The sequence below is a fragment of the Pollicipes pollicipes genome, unplaced genomic scaffold (assembly GCF_011947565.3).
Source record: "Pollicipes pollicipes isolate AB1234 unplaced genomic scaffold, Ppol_2.1 Scaffold_6686;HRSCAF=7923_pilon_pilon_pilon, whole genome shotgun sequence".
Taxonomy (NCBI): domain Eukaryota; kingdom Metazoa; phylum Arthropoda; class Thecostraca; order Pollicipedomorpha; family Pollicipedidae; genus Pollicipes; species Pollicipes pollicipes.
The window spans coordinates 42,834,680-42,850,780 of record NW_023596921.1 but is presented as its reverse complement, the minus strand read 5'-3'; the positions used below and the strand labels follow the sequence as shown (position 1 = coordinate 42,850,780).

Below are 16,101 nucleotides of genomic sequence, written 5' to 3'. Positions count from 1 at the left end.
TTCACATGATCATAATGCGAAAAATACGCATGGACAAGGCATGATAAATCGCACCATAGCGGGCCGTACCGCGGCGGGCCAAGAGCGCATGCGAGTGTCGGTGGCATTAGATATGTATGCGTACTGTTAACTTTTTCTGTCTTCTGGGTCCAGGGAACGTGGCAAAACATTTCTACGTCCCACATCCGCTTGTGTCTGCTGGCCGATGTATGGCCTTTCTTGGCCGTTTGCAGTATTGCGGAGCGGTGGTCTTTACAAACACGGCCATCCCGGTCCGACCTCAAATAGGTGCGTCACGGTGAAGGCCCCCAAACGCCGGGCGAGGCACGTGCTAGAACAGCGCCTCTCGGGGAATCCTCCCGGGAAACTGCGCTGATCACGACCGGCCGTGCACCGTGACGTCACGTCCGGTGCCGCATATATAACGAGCCGGCCGCTGGGGACTGCACACAGAAGCGTTTGTGGCCAGACCAGACAGCAGACGAGCGTGGACTCTGGTCAGCTGCAGTGCAAGACTTCAGTCAGCAATATGTGGAAACTGCTGGTCATCGCTGTTGTTTGTGTGCAGCTGTGCTGTGCACAGTACCCGATACCTTCGTTTCCCGGTTGGTAGAGGTAAGATCTAGCAATGCGATGCCATGGTAACTCTTATATCCCATTGATACCGCTTGCCTTTTGCTTGTCAGTTAACAACGATGACAGGAAACTGGCTTTTCAAGAACAAAGTACTGCAAAGCGAAACAAACGTGCCAGGTGATTTACTACAGATCCTGAGGCTAACTCTCGCCTTGTGTCTTTTCTCTACAGGCGACGACACCAAATGCCATGACAACCAGGTTGACAAGAAGTACAATATCGGTGATGTCTGGAGCTCCCCATTCTCTGGCTGTAAACAAGTCACTGCGTCAAGGACACGGCGTTCTCTACATCGACAGATTCCAGTGAGTGTGATATGCAGTCGTCAGTTAGCGGTTGGAGTCGGGATGGTTGACAACCATCACCGTGCAATTCTTGTAACCTAAAAAAACACCCTGCATACTATTCAAGAGCTCCGTCATTTCCAGTTCCAGCGTTGATTAAGTCCACAACATGCTAATGTAAACCATTATTTTTATGACGAGTTAAATTTGCCGGCGATTCCAATCATGCGCTGAAGGTGCTTTGATGTCCCCGTCCTATCGAGTTTTGTAATTTACGCATCACTTTACAGGTGTCCGTCGGTGAGAAAGCAGGTGGACTTCAAGAAGCTGAAGGCCACAATCTGTTCTGCCGCGAGGCTCGGGGAACAGGAGAAGGAGTTTCCCGACTGCTGTGCCCGCCTTGTCTGTAAACACTACGTGGACGGGAAGCTTGTGCCGCTGCCGGCGCACAAATATCCCCTGCTCTAGTCAGGGATGGGATGGAACTGACATGTGCTCGAGTGCGAACCAAAGATGTTTGAATATTCATCCTGTATGTGAAGTTGTGTAGCCGAATGTCCCTATTGTTGTGCTGGCTTTTCAGTGGAAGTCTTGTGATATTGGTGTCATATCTAGTGATAGGTTTTGTGCGAGCATTCACTTCATTAACTGCATGGTTGCCAGCTTGTATAGCGCCAATTTGATACTCAGGTAATATATTGTTGGATCTGGATATGAAGAACTTTTGAGACATGTGGTAAAGTCATTTTTCATAAATGCATCGTCCATGGCAGTGTTGTAATCATCCGTGCACCGATGAAACGTTCACGAGCGTTGCCACCAGTCAAACACCTTTCACCCAATATTCTTCATTCGGAACGCAGTAAAATCAACGTCCGGATGGGAACGAATGCTTGAAATGTGCACATTTTGATCAAGAATGAAATTTGCAACAAGATAAAAATGACACAACACTGTCTCCCTCAGTGCATGACCGAGTGGCAACAGCAGCTACTCGGGCAGCTTGGCTTTTATCAATCCATCGTCACTTGCGGTCACGCTATGTCAGGACAGGGTAGCGTGACCAGGCAACCATGCCATATACTGCGCGCCTATTCCTTACAGACCCTGCGCTGCAAGCGCTCGTTAAAGTCTGGTAATATTTCTACAGCTCAGCCAATCTGGCCACGTGGGAAACTTAATTTTCTAGAACAGTTCACAAGACGTCCACTTCAAAAGTCCAGTTATTACCGGTCGTTATGCTCAATGGAAGTCGGTACTCCACGAATACCAAGATCTTTCCACCTCTGAATCTATATTTACCCACGAACGCACGCAGCAGTGACGTCACTAACCACCAAGAGCCAGTCTCTCTCAGCGGCGGGTCTCAACCCGTGACGCCCCATTCTGACGTCACGGGCGCGGCGGCCGGCTCTAGCCCCGCTCACCGGACGCGTTCGTCACTGACCGGCTGCCGAGATGATCCCCGAGATGGAATGCATGCATCTTCGCTTCAAAGCAGCAGCCTGTGAATAATGTATGACCTGTGCACATTGTAAGCGCTGAATCAGTTATCCATGGCATCACATTCAGTTGGGGCGAACGCATCTCCCACCTGGCTTAGTGCACAGCAGCACATGCATCGGAAGTATTTTCGGAACATCCCACCTGCTTCCATCTTCGGACAGCCTGGCGAGGATTCCGCGACAAGATTCCTCGACAACCGCATGCAGCGGCGAGAAGTCCGGCGCCAGTGAGGCCCATAATGTCTGGGCTCGCACGAGCAGGGCGCAAGCCAGGGCTGATGCCCACGCGCGGTGTTCACCAGCGATGTGAGCAATGTCCTGGGAAAGGATTAGGTCGGCCAGTTTTCAGCGGCGTGCCGAGCTGTCCTCAGTTGACGGCGTTGCCAAAGGTGTGACCTTGTCCACGTTCGGGAACTCCAGGTCCCACACAACATACCGGCATAGCAAATGCTTGCACGAGTGCATTTCTGTGCCTGCAGCCGCGGTGGGGGAGGGGAAAGTATGAGGGCATGTGATCGTCTGACCCTAGGCCGGAGTCCCATTAACAAGATCTATATGACCCGTCCATAGGCAAGCGGGTATAAGCCAACCACCCCGCTTCAATCTCACACAGGACTGTGACGTAACCGCCATGTGCAACACGTAAGATGTTGTCCTGCGGTCCGTCTGGCACGAGCAGAGAAGAGAGGCGAAGTTACCTGTTAAACTTGGATGATGTGATCTAGGTGGAGGCTCACGATTCAAGGAGGAAGCCACTCTTAGCAAAGGCTGTGAGCCAGATATTGCTTATGAATTTTTAAAAAAAGATACAGTGTAGTCAGTTTATTTTGTAATGCATCCAGTATTATGTTATGCATTATCTCAAACTTTCTTTCAGCCACCACCAAATTTCAACACGCACGAAGATAAACCAGCTCCAGGCTAAAGACAATGCCTTCACAAAATACTCTGATTAGCGTACTTTACCAATTGATAACTAGTGCATCTTTTCCCTTCGCGTCTTTTCCCTAAAGTGTTCTTCTTCATGGCGATACCAGCCAGACCCATGCTCATCAGCAATGCTCCACTTACTTCACCAAACAGTAACGTTCGGAAGAACAGGCATTTTCACATGATCATAATGCTGAATAAATACGCATGGACAAGGCATGAATAAATCGCACCATAGCGGGCCGTACCGCGGCGGGCCAAGAGCGCATGCGAGTGTCGGTGGCATTAGATATGTATGTGCGTACTGTTAACTTTTTCTGTCTTCTGGGTCCAGGGAACGCATGGCAAAACATTTCTACGTCCCACCTCCGCTTGTGTCTGCTGGCCGATGTATGGCCTTTCTTGGCCGTTTGCAGTATTGCGGAGCGGTGGTCTTTACACCGGAACCGATCCCGGTCCGACCTCAAATAGGTGCGTCACGGTGAAGGCCCCCAAACGCCGGGCGTCAGGCACGTGCTAGAACAGCGCCTCTCGGGGGAATGTCCTCCCGGAAAACTGCCCTCATCACGACTCCTGTGCACCGTGACGTCACAGTCCGGTGCCGCATATATAACGAGCCGGCCGCTGGGGACTGCACACAGAGCGTTTGGTGGCCAGACCAGACAGCAGACGAGAGTGGACTCTGGTCAGCCGCAGTGCAAGACTTTCAGTCAGCAATATGTGGAAACACTGGTCATCGCTGCTGTTTGTGTGCAGCTGTGCTGTGCACAGTACCCGAGATACCTTCGTTTCCCGGTTGGCAGAGGTAAGATCTAACAATGCGATGTCATGGTAACTTTATATGTCCCATTGACACCGCTTGTCCTGTCTTGCATTCAGATAACAACGATGACAGGAAGCTGGCTTTTCAAGAACAAAGTATCTGCAAAGCGAAACAAAACGTGCCAGGTGATTGGCTACGAGACCTGAGGGCTAACTCTCGCCTTGTGTCTTTTCTCTACAGGTGACGACACCAAATGCCATGACAACCAGGTTGACAAGAAGTACAATATCGGTGATGTCTGGAGCTCCCCATTCTCTGGCTGTAAGCAGAGTCACTGCGTCAAGGACGACGGCGTTCTCTACATCGACAGATTCCAGTGAGTGTGTGTGCAGTCGTCGTTAGCGGATGGAGTCGGGATGTTGACATCACTGTGCAATTCTGGTAACCTGAAAAAACTCTGCTATTCAAGAGCTCCGTCTTTCCAGTTTCCAGAGTTGATTAAGTCCACAACATGCTAATGTAAACTAAAAATTGCTATGACAAAAGTATAAATCTGCCAGCGTTTCCAGTCCTGGGCACCGAGGATTACTTTGATGGTCCTGTCCTATCAGGTTTTATAATTAACGCAATCACGTTACAGGTGTCCGTCGGTGAGAAAGCAGGTGGACTTCAAGAAGCTGAAGGCCGACAACCTGTTCTGCCGCGAGGCTCGGGGAGATAGGAGGAAGGAGTTTCCCGACTGCTGTGCCCGCCTTGTCTGTAAACACTACGTGGACGGCAAGCTTGTGCCGCTGCCGGCGCACAAATATCCCCTGCTCTAGTCAGGGCTGGGATGAAACTACAGCTGCGGGAGTGCGAACCAAAGATGTCTGAATATCCATCCGTGTATGGGAAGTTGGTATAGCCGGATGTTCCTATCGCTGCGCTGGCTTTCAGTGGAAGTCTTGTGATATTGGTGTCATGTCTAGTTATGGGTTTTTGTGCGTACAAGTATCACTTCGTTGACTGCTGGTTGCCAGCTTTGTACAGCACCAGCTGATGCTCAGGTAAATATACTTTTGAACTGGATATGGGAACTGTTGAGTCATGTGGCAGTCATTCTTCATATTTCGCCACTCATAGCCGTGTTGTGATCATCCATGCACCGATGAAACATTCAAGAGCGGTGCCAACAGTCAGATACACTTCATCTAATATTCCTCGTTCGGAACGCAATAAAATCCATGTCCGGATGGCAGCACGAATAAACCTGAAATATGTGACTTTTCAACATGAATGAAATCTGCAACAAGAAGAGAAATAAATCACGTAATTGTTTCATTCAGTGCATGGCAGAATGGCAACAGCAGCTACTTGGCCAGGGTGGTTTTCATCTACCCATCGAATCTGCTGGTCACGTTACTATCAGTGCAGGTTAGTGTGATCGGTGCAAAAACATACATCATAGAGGTTTCTGAAAGCTGCATCCCTACAGCCTGCGTTCTAAGATTCGACGACTTTCCTAAACACAACTTCTGTCAGACCCGGCACAAAGACTTTGCGAGACAACTCATGGCCAATTGCGCACTCTTCAAAACGAGTGTTCCGTCCCTCATTCACCGACGACACCCTGGGAGATGTTTCACTGAAGTGAGTTATACAACGGTTCACTACATCAATCATGATCAATGTAGACGGCAAGTGAGCATGTGAACTCCACATGATAACTTCAAGAATAAAAATGGGAGAAGGTTGGATGCTTAGTTGCATGAGCCATGCTTAAAGCGATGTATGCAAAGTTAACAAAAATTAACTTCCACTAAGCTAATCAGTAAATTATATCTGTGAAACTGCTAAAAAGCTAACAGAAAATATAAATGTTGCGGTAATCGATTACTTTTTAAAACCTGGATGACTGATATCGGCTTAAGCTCATTTCAACGGTGATAATAAAGCTGGTTTCTGGTGTCCGCCGGCATCCGGTCGAAATGTGTTCCGAGACACCGAACGGGCTAGTGCGTTTTGGTGAAAAACGCGTGATCTGTGCCTTGGTTCTTCGCATGCATCACGATCATTAGCTGGTGATGGGTTGTCGCTCTTAAATGAACCTGACCATTGTCACCGCGTGCTACAGCACTTGCTTCTGTTTTTAGGTTTGTGGGAAGGTCAAAAAATGTTAAAATAGCATCTTTTCGATAGTCAACCTCTGCCTGCTTCCAACGTCCCTGGCTTATTCCTTTGGTAGACGTGCAATGCATAGTCGAACGGACCTTTGGTACATGCCAGTATATCGCAGTATGTTCACAGCATGACAAAGTATTTCTGTGTGTTGACCCGGCCGCACTAAACACACACATTTTCTCGAAGTTTTTATTTTTGTTCTCTCTGAGGTTAATGTAGGCATCCACTATCCCTTGCAGATTAACTGCTTCTGGATGATGCTTGTTCTCATGACAAAGCGTAACCACGTTTAGATGAGGCTGGCTCACAGAAGACCAGTTTCGCATAGGTCACTTGCCTTGACCACAAGATGAGGAAGGCATTCCTGGCCTCTCAGTTGGGCATAAGCCATTATACAAAACCTTAACATGGCTGGAGAGGGTCTTCAGTCATGGCTCAGAACTCGTCCCTACATAATCACCCCGTTAGCATGGCCCCTGTTGGCACCATGTAGTCATACAGAAGAAAATAGTTGCCCACACGTGGATTATTCTCACACAAATTTTAACTTCCTTGCCTCCAATCATTTGACAACCTTGTTTGAATCCAGCCAGCTACATCAACGAGGTGCTTTGTACTGTCTTGCTTCCAAATGGACTAGCAACGAAGTGTTCATAGCTTCGATGCAACCAGCAGGGTTACATTTGCTAACAATGGTACGTCTTCGCACACTTGGGTAATGCCGGCAACACACGGCGTTTGGACCGTTCTTTCGTTAGGCCCACAGCAACAGCCCTCCTGAAAGCAAGGAAATGTCGCGCGTATGTCCATTCTGAATGGAATCCTAATCTTCCATATCGAATCCCGTGCAACCCAATCTCCCACTGTGTTCCGTGTTGCCGTCAAAATGAAGGCACAAGAGCTTCACCACACAAGCGAATTTAACCAAATACATTCATTCATTATCTCGTTGTTAACGATACTGACCAATGATTATTCAGAGCTCAGGCTTACATATTTTTGTTCACCTTTTCTGAAATCTTCGCTCTTGATCAGAGCGGACGATACAGTAAAATACAATACTCCTTAAAATAGGAGACACGCCCACTTCCGAGCCTTTGGTGACGACAGGAAGGTAGGTTATTTCTAACATTTCTGTCAGAAGCTATTTACAGTGTAAAATGATGCATGCGGTGGGGTATGGAGCCTGCGTCACCCTTTCGACATTTCTAATCTCGATTATCTGCTGATCAATAGGCCGACAACATATTCGAGACCGGTGTGATTCAAACGAATTTATTTGTGTGAAAACTTTGAAATACTGGTAAATCAGATGTTCTACACGTGAACTCAGGAGGTTGTTTCATCAGTTATGATGCCAACTAAACTGCAGTTATTCCTTTTAACCCCTGAGTTGCAAGTGCTCCTTTTAAAGTCGTTGGTCGTTCGCTATTCCTGTGCTCACAGTTGGGAAGGCCAGTCTTCTGAAACAGGCTGCCTGAAGACCATTAATACAAAATGCAATTTTACCAACCGACTATGTTGAAATGAGTGTCACGGCTCCAGGAATATCCGGCCTTTCCTTCCTCTGCATCTATGTTTGTCTCACAAATGCGCTCAATTGTAAAGACACTGATCACGATTTCCCAGTCCTTCCAATTCGGGCCTCAACGTGTGACGTTATCATCCTAACGTCAAACGGCCGCATCCAACATCTCTCGTCTCGCCCACCGGTCCAGTACGCCACCGGCTGTGCGGGCGTGTAAATCCCAGAGCTGGAATGCCTTTATCTGCCATATGAAGTCGACCAGCCTGGTAATAATGCATTTCCAAGTCAGGACTCAATGAGTAACGTCATGATCCTGACGTCACGGGTCGGAACGAACAGCTCTCTCGTTCTCACCGGGCCAGTACGTCACCACCTGTTCAGCCGACGAGTAGAGAAAATACCTTGACGAGCAAATTCACGTCAACGGCGATGAAGTCCCCAGGCTAAAATGCATATAACTGTTAAATAAATCAACCAGCCTGTTGAGAGTGCATAACCTATGCAGCTGCACATTGCAAAGCGCTTATGCAAATACGTATGACATCACATTTCCGTGGGACGAATTCTCATGCCATGCTGAGTGTATTGCAGCACATGCAACGGACGTTTTCTTCGGAAACACTCCACGTATTCAATCTCTGGACGGCCTTGCGAGTACTCCGCAGCGGCAGCCCGGCACCGAATTCACGATGAGAAGTCCGGCGCCAGTGAGACTTCATCCTGTCTAGACACACATGAGAGGCATCAGAGGCAGGGTGAGTGGGCCCATGTTGATGCGATTGTGTTGCACTGGCACTGTCCACAATGGTGCAGGAAAATGATTAGGCCGGTGTATTTTGATAGCGTTAGAGATGCGGAGCTCTGGCAACGCTGTCGAAGTGAGACCTACTCAGGTCCCAGGACCCAAGATAACAAGATATCCAACACGCGATGCCGGAGTGAGACACGAGTTGTGTGTGATTTGTTGATGCATGTTGTGCATATCCGTGTGCACGCGTTTGTGATATGCAGCACGAGGCAACGGATTCAACAGGCTCAATTTGCAATGCTTAAAACGTTGGCATAAACAACATAGAATGTCCTTGTGATGAAGGCAAAAAGGATGTACGTAGTATTCTGCTCGGTATAAGAGAGAAACGCGCCAGCCTCTCAGCTCCTATTGTTTTTCGGCATTATGAGTTCGAACCCAAAGATAAACGACTTGCAGTCGCTTGACCCCAGGGGCGAATATTTCAATATTTAAATACCAGAGACGGATATATGTTTCCCGCATAGGTCAGTGGCTACCTGGTAACTAGCCACAAAGGATTAGCCGAGCATAGAGCCTCGCGATCATGTCTTCACATGAGCAAGCAAAGTTCAGGCGAAATTGTTCATTCAACTGGGACGATGACCTCCGGGTAATGACTGACTGCAGGAAATAAGGTATCGTTAGCATTTGCTATGTGCCTGGTGTGATCGGTGCAGGCATTCGGCATTTTTCCTGTCTCAATTAGTTTTAAAAACCTCATGGCGTCACCTCAATGCAGTGATCTTCCCCTTTTCTCTTCCAGTCATCACCAAACGTCATGCTTCAAAATCGCTCCGAAGCCCGTTGTGTCTATGTATTTACACCAGCCGGAATCTGCTTAGCAACCTGACGAAAAAATGTGTAGATAATTGAAAAACGATATGGTCAACAAAATCATTCAGATTCTGAAATTATATTAAGAGTACTCGGATTCAATACTGAGGGTGAAGTCGTAAATTAAAGACTTACAGGACGAAAACGGGCTGCTCGAAAAAACGCAAAAATCTCAGTGGGTTTTTCCGCGGTGTAACCACAGAGGACATCCTCACAACAAATCAAATACCGCTAGCTATTTGTAAAAGCCACCCAGCCGACATCATTGTTATTGCACACATAGCGAGTGTGAACCTGCTTAACTTAAGAACCCCAAGCTCGTTCAAGCATTCTTCCAGAAGCCCTGACACTTTTCCGAGGCTTTGGAAAGAAATTCCCATTATTGACATTCCAGCCATTCCACCTGACAATTAACGTTCGGAAAAGCAGGAATCGCACACTGCTGACATGCTGCATATTTATGGGCGCACAATGGGTGGATGATGCTTGTATGCATGCACGAGTCGCATCATAGCGAGGCTGTATTGCGGCGGGCCATGGACAAAGACAAGTACTGGCGGCATTAGGTATGTACATACGGAATGCCAGCTTTCCCAGCCTTTTGGATCCGGGAAACGCATGGCAAAGCATTTGCATGTCCCACCTCCACCGGTTTCTGTGGGCCTATCCTTGGCCTTTCTAAGTTTTGTGGAGCATCACGAAGCGGTCGGTTTTTACAATTCCATTTCGGCTCAACCTCAAATAGGTGCATCACGGTAAAGTTCCCAAAAGTCAGGCCTCAAATACGTGTCAGAGCAGCGCCTCTCGAGAGAATATCCTCCCGGAAAACTGCGCTCATCACGACCGGTCCTGTGCACCGTGACGTCACAGTCCGGTGCCGCATATATAACGAGCCGGCCGGTGGGGACTGCATACAGAAGCGTTTGGTGGCCAGACCAGACAGCAGACGAGAGTGGACTCTGGTCAGCTGCAGTGCAAGACTGTCAGTCAGCAATATGTGGAAACTGCTGGTCATCGCTGTTGTTTGTGTGCAGCTGTGCTGTGCGCAGTACCCGAGATACCTTCGTTTCCCGGTGGGCAGAGGTAAGATCAAAGATACCATGCGTCGGTGAATATGCATATCCAATAATACCGCCTGCCTGTTCTATAGAGTCAGCTCACAAAGCAAGGTGTCTTTTGATGAACAAAGCACCTGCAAAGCTAAACAAAGCACACCCCATGCTTTGGCTCCGAGATCCTGAGCGTTTACCACCGACGCCTCTTTGTTCTCTACAGGGTGGACGACACCAAATGCCATGACAAACCAGGTTGACAAGAAGTAACAACATCGGTGATGTCTGGAGCTCCCCATTCTCTGGCTGTAAACAGAGTCATTGCATCAAGGAGGACGGCGTTTCTTTACATCGACAGATTCCAGTGAGTGTGAAATGCAGCCACCAATTAGCAGTTGGAGGTCGGAACATGGACATCCGCACCCTACAATTCTTGCTACCCAGGTGAACCCACTTTGAAGAGCTCTTAATTTCCAGCACCGAAAGTTGGTCTAGTCCACAGCATGCAAATGTAAACCAGGATTCGTATGACATACGTCTATTTTCACTGACGTTTCAAATCATTAACGCGCTGAAAGTTTCTTGATGATCCTGACCGGTCTGATTTTAATGATTAACGTGCTTATTTTACAGGTGTCCGTCGGTGAGAAAGCAGGTGGACTTCAAGAAGCTGAGGCCAACAATCTGTTCTGCCGCGAGGCTCGGGGAGACAGGAGGAAGGAGTTTCCCGACTGCTGTGCCCGCCTTGTCTGTAAACACTACGTGGACGGCAAGCTTGTGCCGCTGCCGGCGCACAATATCCCCTGCTCTAGTCAGGACTGGGATGAAACTGCAGTTGCGGGAGTGCGAACCAAGATGTTTGAATATTTTCCGTGTATGCGAAGTTGTGTTGCCGAATGTGCCTATTGCCGTTTGGGCTTTCAGCTGGAGTTCTTGTGATATTGGTGCGATCTTTCAGTCATAGGATTTCGCGCATACAACTAGTCGCAAGCTTTGCTCAGCACCAATCTGATGCTCTGGTAAATGTACGTTGAATCTGAATTGATCGGACCTGCTGAGACATCTGGACAAGTCATTTTCCATAATGTCGTCGTCCATGGCAATATTATGGTTATTCGTACACCGATGAAACGTTTGTGAGCGATATTACCATTCAGATACATTCAACCATTATTCTTCATGCAAAGCGAAGCGATATCTGTCGCCGGATGGAAGCGCAAATAAACGTGGAATTTACAACTTTTGAACGCATCTGAGATCTGCAACAAGAAGACAAAAAAATCGCAAATTTGTTTCTTCCATTGTGTGACAGACTGACAGCAGCAGCTACTTGGGCAGCGCGGCTTTCATTCATCCATCATCACTGCTGGTCACGGTATACTCAGCACAAGATAGTTTAACCGATACAAAAACGTGCATCATAGAGGCTGATGGCAGCGGTCTCCGTTCTCCACAACTTGCGGGCTAAAACTGGACGATTTTCCGTCATATAACTTGCACCAGACCCATCAAAATGGCTTTGGGGTGAATTTCAAGACCAACCACGGCCTACTCAAAAGCGAGTGTTCTGTCTCCAACTCTTCCACGAACCTGGTCGATGTTTGACTGAAGTGCCCTGTGAAACGGTTCACTTCATCAGACATGATAACATGCAGGTGATATTTGAAAGTGTGAACCGCTCAGGGTGTCTCCAAGAATAAAAATTGGGAAGGGCTGGGTACTTACCGATGAATATGGGCGATGCTAAAGGCGGAGGTAGGCAAAGTTAGCCAAAAGGTTAAATTTTGCTAAAGTCTGTCCGTAAAGTAATCCGTGAATCTGCTAAAAGTGAACAAAGGATAAGGCTTTCCGTTATCCGCTATTTTTTTAAGACCGACATGGCTGACATCCCCTATAAAACTGCTAATCTCATGCTTTGTCTGTGAATGTCTTGGGATCACATCACCCCATTTCCCTATCAGTCTGTTATTAAACACGGCGAATCGGGGCGACAATTATGATCACTTCTGTATAGCATCAGTATGGCGTACAGTGCGTGGCCTGCGCGTACGTGCGGCACTATATGCCACCATGCCACGTGCGTGCGTGGCATATAGCGCGCGCTCCCTTACAGTATAGCACCAGTACCAGTATTTCAGTTGTGCCCAAAGTGTATCGCCGTCCCCTTAGCAATGACCTGAAGACGGTTGCGCTGTTCCACCATTGCGCTGAACCAGGCAAGACATTGGTATAGAGCTTTGGCTGCTGAGAAAAATTTGCTGACTCCAGGGGCGGATGCAGGATTTTGATTATACGGGAATTCATCTTAATCTGCGCAGACCTAGAAAAATTGGCGTGAGCACACGCACATGAGGATTATTCATTTTCTCCAGCCTGCTTAATCCTTCATTTTGAGGCCCAGTTTGTCGAAAAAACATGGAAAAATTAACTAGAATTGGCTGCTAAATGATATTAGATCAAGCACGAACCTCACTCCTAGCTTATTTACAGGAAGCATCCTGGTCAACGTGATAAGCTTACAGCTGATGACTAGCGCAGAGATTTCGCTGTGTGTATCATGGGTCACAAAATATCTTAGTATCTAAATGTGTTAAGAACATGATGCACAACTATAAAAGGTACCACAAATTCAACAACCAACATAAACGACACACACAACGAAGGCGGCATGCAAAATTATGTTTGACAACTGCGCTTAAAAATTCATTGTTGCATATCCCACTGGTGCTGTAAGGCTAAGGTACCAAGAGCTGAGCGAGAGAGCAAGAGCGATGGTGGGAGCTGCGACAGGCCAACAGAGAAGCTTCCGTCAGGAAGTGAAAGGTCCTCAGCGCAAGCGGGAAGAACCCCAAACTAACGTGGTAGACCCCGAAACGATCAGGAGTGCCCCGGCATGCCGACATATGGGGCCCCGGGCTGAGCACATGGTCCTTTGAGCAAAGGGGAATTACACAAGATCAGTGTGCGTGAATTTATGCCCATGTGCGATCAACATTGCCTGGGTAGGTTAACAGAAAGTGCCTCGATGGGAGTGAAGGATTCTCCGCAAACGAGATCAATGAAAACATCAATGTAGAGGGCTCCTGAGCATCGAATGGCTCGATGCTTTACCCTGTATGGGCCCCCGTAGCAACACAAGGCCCTTCGAGCAAGTGGAAAGAGCCCGAGACTAATATGAAGCGGCTATGAGCATCTGAGAGTGACCCGGTATATGGGGCCCGGAAAAAGCGTATGGAGCCTTTGGGCAAATGAAAAGTATCCGTGGAGGAGCGCTGATTGATTAAGAGTGCCCAGGCATGTTAGCGGATAGTGCCCCAACAGCAGCGTGGGACCCTGCCAGAAAATGCAAAGAGATCAAGGACAACGTGGAAGGTTCCTTAGCGATAGGATATACCCGGGAAGTAAATATAAAGGTCCCTGACAGCAGCGTAATTTTGACCTTAAGGCAGTGTAATGAGCATTAAAATATTGTCCAATCACCGCCCTCTCAATCAGCGAATTTCGCTGGTGACTGTTCTTGGTCGCTTGGACGCCCAAAGACGTTAAATCTTGTTGTGCTTTATGTTGGAAAACAGCACCTGTTCGGCCGTTCATGGGTCCCTTCGGAGCCTGTGGCTCTCTAAACACGCGCCCGGGTGGCCGGTTATATACCATTCGCTCGGGTGGGGGGGGGGGGGGTAGGGGTCAAGTTGCCCCCACCCCCCTGAGATCTCCGGGACTAAGAAAGCTAGAGACGCCACATTTACAGAGTGCATTGACCTGTACGTGGTCTCACTTAGGTCAAAGTTACAAGTTGCAGCGCACTGAGCATTAAAGCCTCCAATCCCTTCCTTCTCAACCAGCGAGAAATTATTTTCATCTGCTCTTAAGCCCTTCGTTTTCACTTGCGACTGTTCTTTTGTCGCGTTTTGTGTACAAAACTGTGTCTGTTCGGCCGGCTTTGGGCTTCTTCGTAGCCTATGTGCCCCTTGGGGGCCCAAGGGGCCATGGCCCCATGCCCCCCCCTCGCCTTCTGGATTCACACCGGCTGACACTGATGTCTCGCGTAGTGCTTCTACACCGCTGCTGAATCGCTAATAGGGATGGGCTTCCAAAAATCATTAACGGCATAATTATACGGGAGCTTGTCGCATGTTTCCAATTCATTTGGTATCCCTTTTTTGGCTGAATTTTCTGAGAAGCAGTAACCTGACAGCTTAAGCTTAGCTGTAAGCTGTAAGGTTTTGTCTCAACACAGGCCCGTTGGGGCATGGGCGCCGTTTTGAGGTACATCCGTTGTAGAAATGCTTTGGCAAAGGTGATGCGTAAAAATCGCCACATGTCATGAGTTTAAAACTTGTTAGGAGGAGGGAACGCAAGTTAAATGCATCTTGCTTGTTCTACGTATCTTGATAGTTGGCAGGCTCAGTTCCCTTGCATTCCATACCACGATGTGAGGAATTACCGCCTTCAGCGTCTGCTGAGTAGAGATCGTGGCAATGCGCTTTCGTCGGCGTGTATTGTACTCTTTGCAACTAGGCTGAGAAAAGCTCGTAACGGTTACTTGGCACCTGATGTTTATTTTCTACCAATTAAAATACGACCATCATTGCTTACTATCACGAGTAACTATCACACTATCAACATATGGGCTTCAGTGGACGGTGGATGGTGAGGAAGACTGGAATACGAAAATGGTACATGGGCAGGATACCAGACCAGCACGACAATGATCGGGACCTGAAAAAGAAAAAAACATGAAGTGTAATTAGTGAGCAATCAAATGTTGTGACTTAAACCCAATTTTGTTCTGTTAAACATGATGAAAATGGGGTAATGTTTCCATCTCTTTGTGAATAGTGACACCCCCTCCACCCAAGTGGAAAGCAGTTTCAGGACACTGTACTATCGCGGGGCCTTACCGCGGCGGGCCATATGCGGAGGCAAGTCTCGGCGGCATCAGGCATGCATGTACGGATCACCAACTTCCCAGCCTTCTAGATCCGAGAAGCGGTTGGAAAAGTATTTCTACGTCCCACCTACGCTTGTTTTTGCTGGCCGATCCAAGGCATTTCTTGGCCGTTTCCAGTATTGCGGGGCGGTGGTCTTTACACCGGATCCCATCCCGGTCCGACCTCAAATAGGTGCGTCACGGTGAAGGCCCCCAAACGCCGGGCGTCATGCACGTGCTAGAACAGCGCGTCTCGAGAGAATGTCCTCCCGGAAAACTGCGCTGATCACGACCAGCCCTGTGCACCGTGACGTCACGGTCCGGTTCCGTATATATAACGAGCCGGCCGGTGGGGACTGCATACAGAAGCGTTTGGCGACCAGACCAGATAGCACACGAGAGTGGACTCTGGTCAGCTGCAGTGCAAGACTGTCAGTCAGCAATATGTGGAAACTGCTGGTCATCGCTGCTGTTTGTGTGCAGCTGTGCTGTGCGCAGTACCCGAGATACCTTCGTTTCCCGGTTGGGAGAGGTGAGACCTATTGACATAATATCAAGATGACTTTATCGAGCCAATTGATACCACTTGCCTGTTCTCGCAGTCAGTTCACAAGCATGGCAGCAGAGTGGATTTTTATGGACAAAGCATGTGCAAAGCTAACTATGTGTACCCTATGTTTTGCCGGCGA

General features: G+C 48.3%; 2 protein-coding genes across 4 annotated transcripts in view; both read left to right on the top strand.

The window, feature by feature from the left end:
• LOC119107581 (uncharacterized) overlaps positions 1-5,083 on the top strand; it is a 38,183-nt gene extending 33,100 nt beyond the window's left edge. Inside the window, exon 3 of the mRNA XM_037231075.1 lies at positions 4,759-5,083. Within this exon, the coding sequence (XP_037086970.1) occupies positions 4,759-4,939 (181 nt within the window). The 3' untranslated portion in view covers positions 4,940-5,083. The remainder of the gene's footprint in view (positions 1-4,758) is intronic.
• The window catches only part of LOC119107576 (uncharacterized), a 93,446-nt gene that overhangs the window by 75,852 nt on the left and 1,493 nt on the right, over positions 1-16,101 (top strand). Inside the window, exon 1 of one of the 3 annotated variants that reach the window (XM_037231067.1) lies at positions 10,382-10,513. The exons of 1 other annotated variant lie outside the window; for it this stretch is intronic. In XM_037231067.1, coding sequence (XP_037086962.1) covers positions 10,426-10,513 — 88 coding nt within the window. In that variant the 5' untranslated portion in view covers positions 10,382-10,425. Of the gene's footprint in view, positions 1-10,381; positions 10,514-15,792; positions 15,945-16,101 lie in introns of those variants that run through there. One more of the 3 variants, XM_037231066.1, reaches the window with a different exon arrangement.